Genomic DNA, 8,252 nt, shown 5'->3' with positions numbered 1-8,252 from the left:
TAAATTTGATTCGAAGGTTATTTTAATTGGGAAGCAATATCAGAACATTACCCCAAACTAACTAGATAAGCTATTACGTTCAATGGCAAATATTCTTCTGGGAGGACATGTGCTGTCTCTTTCACTTTCAGTAAACAAGTACAAATGAATTCCATTGGATGCTAAGACGTGTGGGTGTCACCTGGGGAGGGCAAACTAGGACTTAATGAATTACCTGGTTCCATAAGTCACTTCTGTTTCAGAACCCCATTGACTTTTCTATTAATAGGCATGCAGCAATGATCCCTAAAGGTTTGCCTTGTTTTAGTATAAATTTTCCTCCCCTTAACATGCATACAAAGACACCCAACCTTGCATTTTCTTCAAGTGTGTGGCTATGCTTTTTGACCAGTTAGTGTATTGATGGTTCACACTGCAGAGTTTTGAGATCCCAACTTTCTCTACATAAATAAAATACATCCACTTCATAAAGTCCTCATTGGGTTTTATGTCAATATTGACTTTAAATGGTAAATGAAAGACTGATAGACTTCATTAGGATAGATTTTTAAATAACTGAAGAATAAATTGAAAATTAGTAATGTACTTTTGAGATCTTGACCTCTGTATAAACCATGTCCTCACCTAGAGGAACTGTGTAGTGGTTTCCTGGCATACATAGACTGGTTTTTCTAAGGCAGGTGGGTACTGCATGGATGGCCGATGGCAACCAGTATTGTTAGTAGACTTCAGGAACTGAGACAAGAAGAGGAAATCAGAAGCAACAACCTGATTTCAACTAGGTAAGGTTCATTGACCTTTCTCCTCTATTTCCCATTAATAGTGACAGATCCTTTGAGGAACAGGATTTTGAGTACTCAGCATTCCTGATCTATGCCGATAATCAGGAAAGCCAGTTGAGTCCCCAGCAGAAGACACATGGCTTCTCCCTGATTTCACCTATTCTCTCTCTCTATCTTTTCCAGCCTGGTCATATTCTGTTAAGTCATTGACAGAAAGCAGATTCTTTACTCATTAACCAGTAAAAGCACCACATATATAGAATAATGTCCCTCACCATTCCATTTTTCTGTTTAAATAAAAAAGAAGGTTTTAACATCAACATAGTAAAATTACATATAACAAAACATGTATGGAACGAGAATCACAGTTACAATATTTACAGCTACCTTATCTTTTATCATAATTAAGGAAAACTATAATTATAGCTATATATTCTTCAGCTCTCTCAAAGACTACAGAAGGGTATAATATTGCCTAAGAAAACAGGAAGTGCATTGTAAGCTCTATTAACCTGTATTTCTTGATTATTTATTACATTTTAAATAGCTGCAAAAACACAATACCTCAATCAAGAACAGAAATATACATACAACAAAATTGACCTAAAATTTGTATCAATAGACCAAGATACATACGAATGCAAAGTATTCACATATATAGCATATCCCCATTTAAATGTCAACAAACACTTATAAAGAATATTGGGAATTAGTACATAGTTCTCCCCAAACTACTTCCTGCTGTTTATTGGGCAAAGTATATTTTGGGGTGTTCATGGAAACCTTTTAGGTGGTCTTGATCCATTAAACCACATTAGCCAGTAAGGAATCAACAGTTTTCTATCCTCTGTGGAAACAAGAGTAGAACCTCTTTTCCAAAGCATCATACCTTTAGACCCAAATTTTGAAGACAAGTTATCTTTAAAATATATATGTGGGTTTACAATGAAATGTCTCTCTGTACTTAGCTTATTCACAGTCAAAAAATTCAAAGGAAACATAATAGTATATATAATACAGACTCTGTATATATTCCATTTTTACATGGCTTATTTTTCTTACTCTAATACTTTTTTTTTACAAGTTTGATACTTATTTTATTATCTTTACTATTTTAACCTATGACTGTACTCTTTTATATTATAGCTGAATATACTGTCACCCCCCCAAGCATTTATTCAACAATGTTACCGTTACCCACTTAGGGGTCTTTTTCATCTGAATCTGTCTTTTTGCATATCTGTAATCCTTTTCTGATCAGGACCACTTTACTATTATTATTTAAATCACTGCTTGGCCAATTGCTTAAGAGTATTGCTAGCTAGCTCTTATATCTTTGGTTAACCCATTTCTATTCAGTTATATTTTATTATGAGACTTGTGGCCTACCAGCAAGGTTCTGGCTGGAAGCTTGCTTCTTTCTCCTCTGGTGGATCCATGGCATATCCCTGACTCTGCCTACTCTCTCTCTATTTCTCTTTCAGTGTGGCTTTATTTTGTTAAGCCATTGGCCGAAAGCAGCTTCTTTATTCATCAACCAACCAATAAAAGCAACACATATACAGAAGGACTTCCCACACCAGTGTTGCACTATGGCATCTCATAGACATTATGATGTGTCCTTGCTGCATAAACAGCTAAAAAATACTTAAAAGCAATTCATCATTTTTAGCCAGAGAGATGCAGATTAAATCCTCTTAGAAAGTCTATCTTGTCCTAGTCTACTGGGTTTCTATCTAGAAGAGAAATGTAAACAAATACTGGCTAGAATATGGAGAAAAAGGAACCATTATTCACTGTTTGTGGGAGGATAGTTGGTGTACCCATTACAGAAATCAGCTTGGAGGTTTCTCAAAAAGCTAAAACTAGAAATGCCATACTACTTAACTATAACAACATCTGGAATATACCCCAAGGACTCTGTGTTCTATGACAGAGATGCTTACACATCTATGTTTATTACCATTTTATTCCCTATACCTAGGAAATAGAATAAGCCCAGATATCCATCAACAGGGGAGTGGATATAAAAGTGTGATACACACACACACACACACACACACACACACACACACTGACACACACACCCTCACACACACAATAAAATTTAACAGGATGAAATGTACTCAAAATACATTGCATTTAGAAGAATTTAAGTTAAAAATTGTAAAAATTTTTCAGTAAAATAAAAGAATTTGGAAAATTTATTGAGTTAGCTAGATAAGAATAAAACATAAGAAATAAGTTTTTTTAATATTCCTAAGGGTTTTATTAGTAATATCCTGTGATGATTAATCTTTACTTTCAACTATATTGCATTAATTCATTTATTTTTTTTTATTGCACTGTACATTTTTCTCTGCTCCCTTCTCTTCCTCCCCTCTTCCCTTCTATCCTTTCCCATGATGCCCCATGTTCCCAATTTACTTAGGAGATCTTGTCTTTTTCTCTTTCCTATGAGATCCATGTATATCTCTGTCTGTTGTCTAGGTTCTCTGGGATTGTGGACTGTAGGCTGGTTTTTCTTTGCTTTATGTTTCTGATGTTGACTCTGGGAATTATTTTTTTTTCTGTTTTGATACCAGAAATTCCAATAACAAAATCAAATACTAATATTAAACTAAAAATATTTTACATATCAAACAAAATAACATAGAAACAGGAAAGGCAGTGTACAGAATTCGGAGAAAATATTTGATAACTGATATATGATTATACTTAACATCTGAATAGGTGAGGAAATAACAGAACTCAGTAGCAAGAAAAGAAACAAATTGATTTGAAATTTATAGAAAGCTGAATAGATATTTTTCTACAGAAGACACAGAAATGGCAATGAGAATTCAGATTTTTTTTTTTTTTGGTTTTTCGAGACAGGGTTTCTCTGTAGCTTTGGTGCTTGTCCTGGAACTAGCTCTTGTAGACCGGGCTGGCCTCGAACTCCCAGAAATCCGCCTGCCTCTGCCTCCCGAGTGCTGGGATTAAAGGCGTGCGCCACCACCGCCCAGCTGAGAATTCAGAATTATTTAAAATTTATTTGTTTATTAAAAATTTCCACCTCCTTCCCTCCTCCCATTTCCATCTCACTCTCCCTTCTCCCTCCCTTGAGAATTCAGAAATTTTTAATCTGTGTTCATAGTCATCAGGAATAGTGAAGCCAATAAAAAAGCTATTGTTAAAACCTGCAGTGGACTTTCTAAAGGGAAGGTGACTGGCGAACACTATGATGCTCTCTGGGACTCATTATCATCTGCCTCTCCTGCCCAACTGTCTGGAAACAATTCGTCATTCCCAGGAGCTGCTTCAGACTGCAGCACTCAGTGAAAACATGCTCTTGTTCACATTTTCATACTTCCTCCTCCTGTTCAAATATCCTTCTGAAAGGGAGCTGGAATTTGATCAACTATGCTGTTGTGTAGTTCTCTTATGAGTGTAAAAGTAGAAATCAATTTTGATACACCAAAGAAGAGACAAACTGCATGTGTGTGATGAGAGTTTGTATGGTATAAAAAAGCTCTTTTACATTGCTGCCATACACATAATTGGCATGGTTAATATGTGAAGCGTATGGAACTCTTCAAAAAGCAAAAGTAGAACCTTCATATGTCCTAGAGATATGGAGTATCAATCCCATTTATGGGTACATCTAGATGAAATTAAGTCAGTGAAGATACCTCATCTACCACAACAATTTCACTCAAGACCATCAAGATAGAGAAGCAACTTAAGTGACTGACAGTGATCATTGGAGTACACACACACATAAACACACCCCATACATACACTAACTTTATTCAGCCTCAATAGTTTCTTTTCATCTGCAGCAGTATGGATGGAATTTGAGCTTTCTGTGCTATTTAAAATAATACTTATGCAAAAAGAAAAACATTTCAGAATCTCAGTTGCATGTGAAATATTTTAAAGATCAAACTCATAGAAAGATGACACTGTTGGTAATTGGATAGGAGATGTGGAGAAAGAGATACACAGGACAAAGAGGACAAAACTGCAATAAAATAAAATAAATGTGTGGTGACTTATAGAACAAGAAGAGATAGTTAATCATATTTTACTTTGTTATAAATTTTTTGAAGAGTAGACTGCAAATATTTCTAATGCAAAAAGAAGTGAGATGAGAGCTATATTAATTTCTGTGACTTGATATTTCTTAGGTGAAGGGAAAAGCACATTTTAGGTAGTTACCTCATGAAAAGCAGTCTTGAGACTGTGAAGAATGTTGGTGTATTAAAGATTCAAAGGAAAAACATTTAATTTTAGAGCTTGTGTATATTATCACAGTAACACATTCCACAGAATAACATATGTCTCTAAGAAAATATTTTCCTATCAAGCTGTCTCTTCAGAGCACCCTTAATCTCATTATTTCTGAGGCTGTAGATGAGGGGGTTCAACATGGGGATCACCACCATGTAGAACACAGACACCACCTTGTTCTGGTCTGTGGAGTAGCTGGACTTGGGCATCACATAGATGAATGTGATGGTTCCATAGAACAGAGTGACTGCAGTGAGGTGGGAGGTGCAGGTGGAAAAGGCCTTGTGGCGGCCCTCAGTGGAGCGCATCTTCAGGATGGTGATGAGGATGTATATGTAGGAGACGGCTATGACAACCACTGTCACCACAATGATGGAGCCTGCTGTGAATGAGGGGACAACTGCAGGGACACTGACATCAGAACAGGAGAGTTCTACTAATGGAGCAAAATCACAGAAAAAGTGATTGACTCCATTGGGGCCACAGAAGACTAGTGAATAGAAACATGCAGTAAAAGACCAGGAGTTAAGAAAACCACCTATGTAAGCAACTAGGAGCAACTGGACACAGACTTGTGTGGACATTTTAGTTGAATAAAGCAGTGGGTTGCAGATTGCCATGAAGCGATCATAAGCCATGGCAGCCAGAATGAAGCACTCAGTTGATCCAAAGAAGACAACAGAACCAAGTTGGATGGCACATCCAAAGTAGGAGATGGTATTTCTCTCCACCATGAAGTTGACAAGCATATTGGGTGTGACAGAAGATGAGTAGCCTATGTCAGCGAAAGCCAAGTGACTGAGAAAAAAGTACATGGGGTGATGGAGCTGGGAAGAGACTCTGATGAGGAGGATGGTGCTGAGGTTCCCAGACACGGTCACCAGGTAGATGCACAGGATGATGATGAAGAGGACAACTCTAAGGACTGGGTCTTTTGTTAAGCCCAATAAAATGAACTCTGTCACTGCAGTGTTGTTTCCATACTCCAGGAAAGCCATGGACAGTGTAATTGCTGTCAGATCAAGGCTGTGAGGGAGACATTACATGAAGATATTCATAAATATACCGTATTTATTATGTCATAGGTGGAAATTTTATAAACAAATAAGTTATTAAAAACCACTTAGAACTTTATTTTATTTTGTAGTAAGAATTGTGTTCCAATGTTTATGTTGTGTGTAATGAATCTCTATAGTTTTAAAGTTTTTGCTGAAGCAACAGGAATCAGGCTTCAAGTACTGTGAGTTTTCATAGATATGCATTAACTGAAATGATTAAAAAATGAAGCTTTTGAGAATATTTAAAATTGTCTTGGCATAGCAAAAATATCTTGTATGCAATAACTGAAATGATTAAAAAATGAAGCTTTTGAGAAAATTTAAAATTGTCTTGGCATAGCAAAAATATCTTGTGTGTCTATGATGGGACACTGGAAACTGAGAAGCAGCTAACATTTATGCTATGCCTACTAGATGATACGCACAGAATTACCATTTTATATCTATCTCTATTCAAATATCCATGAAATCATTTAAGTCTTTTTATTATTCCTAACTTATAGTTGAGGAAATTAGTTTGGAGAATGTTCAGTAACTTACCTAAGACTATTTATGTAGTAATGAAATCAGAATGTAAATCTTCAGGTTTAATTTTGTTAATTCCTTTTAGCTGTGGTTAAATGTATGTAGAATTCTGGTATTATACTTGTATAAATGAGAACTATTGGCAAACTGAATTATGCCTACCTATCTACAATAATTTAATTTGATTCATGCAAATATGAAGAAAATTTTAACTCAATCAAAGATGCCAACTGACTAATTGATTATGTCTATTTCTAAATGTTAGCTTGTGGACACAGTTTTGAGAGTACATATATATATATATTTTCAAACAGCAAAGAGAAATTAATAAACCAGACTCATTCACAAAAGCCTAAATCTCACCTCATAAAAAAGAGAATCAGTTCAGATTGCAGGCAAAATCCTGAAGTTATTACAATATACTGCTCTAAGCTTTCTTTTATTGCTGTTTTCATTGTTCGAGGATCTCTCTGATGACTCTAGAGAGTCACATGTGACTTAGAACACACCAGGGATCATTATCACATTCTCTAGTGTCTATTGAGCAGTTGGTTTCCCAGAAGTACAATAATCTTCATGGATGCTGTCAGTCCTTATTCTTGCTTTTATCTAAGTACAAGTGCACCTCCATTTCTTAATTATAAGATATAAAAAATTATCTGACAGACTGAACAGTTTTATGTATACATCAATATTTCAGATTAATGAGTACTCACATGCATATACAAAAGAATAGCATTGGCTTTCTTTCATTTACTATCTCTAACTTTTATAAATAATTATTTTTATTAATTATTTGAGAATTTTACATAACATACTTTAGTCAGTCACCCCATCTCCTCCCACATCAATACTACCTCTTCCTACACACCCAACTATGTATTATTATTTTTTTATAAAACCATCAATCCAATATATGTTTCCCCTGACATCATTTGTGTGTGTGTGTCTGTGTGTGTGTGTAGGTATCTATCCATGTATAGAATCATGCCATTAAAGAAAATTGTTTTTTCTTACCTCAGCAACTAATAATTTCTAATAGACTTCAGCAAGGGGTGGGAATTCACCCCCATCTCCCCTGTCCATGCTAAGGTTTCATCTGGCTTGAGCTTGCACAGGTCTTGTGCATGGTGTCACAGTCACTGTGGATTTACATGTACAATACCGGATCTGAGCTACTAATGGCACAAGGGTTTACATGTCTCAGGAATGACCTGAATTTCCAACATTGCTTCTGGTCTCCCCACTGTGGCAAAAAGGCCCTAAAAGACCCAGATCCTTTAAAGTGACCACATCTAATGTCACTGGCCATTGCTTAGGAAGCTGATTGACATCTCAGGGACCCACCAGCTTACTTGCCATAGACAAGTCCAGTTGACCTTGGTCCCCAAGTTCCTTTAAACTATATGACATTCCAACTTTACATTGTATTCATTGTCTTAATTGATTTTCCTATGTTTGGGATACCTTTTTACATGAAAGACAAAGTTACTAAAGCACTTTAAATTATACATTTTGTTTCCATCTACTAATTCCATGTAGTTGAATGTCTCATATAAGAAACACAATAGTCTTACCTGCTGAGCAATCTCTTTAGTTATATCAACATGTA

At 35.8% G+C, this 8,252-nt stretch overlaps 1 protein-coding gene across 1 annotated transcript; it reads right to left on the bottom strand.

Moving 5' to 3' along the window:
* Positions 1-5,110: 5,110 nt before the first annotated feature.
* Positions 5,111-6,055, bottom strand: LOC121457756 (olfactory receptor 478). Its single transcript, XM_041666730.1, has one exon. It carries the CDS (start codon positions 6,053-6,055, stop codon positions 5,111-5,113), a length of 945 nt encoding a protein of 314 aa, XP_041522664.1.
* Between the last annotated feature and the right edge of the window lie 2,197 nt (positions 6,056-8,252).

Source organism: Microtus oregoni, unplaced genomic scaffold (assembly GCF_018167655.1).
Source record: "Microtus oregoni isolate MIOR12 unplaced genomic scaffold, Mior012 000016F_ref0000370, whole genome shotgun sequence".
In the NCBI taxonomy this organism is placed as follows: Eukaryota; Metazoa; Chordata; class Mammalia; order Rodentia; family Cricetidae; genus Microtus; species Microtus oregoni.
This window is presented reverse-complemented; position numbering and strand designations above follow the sequence as displayed.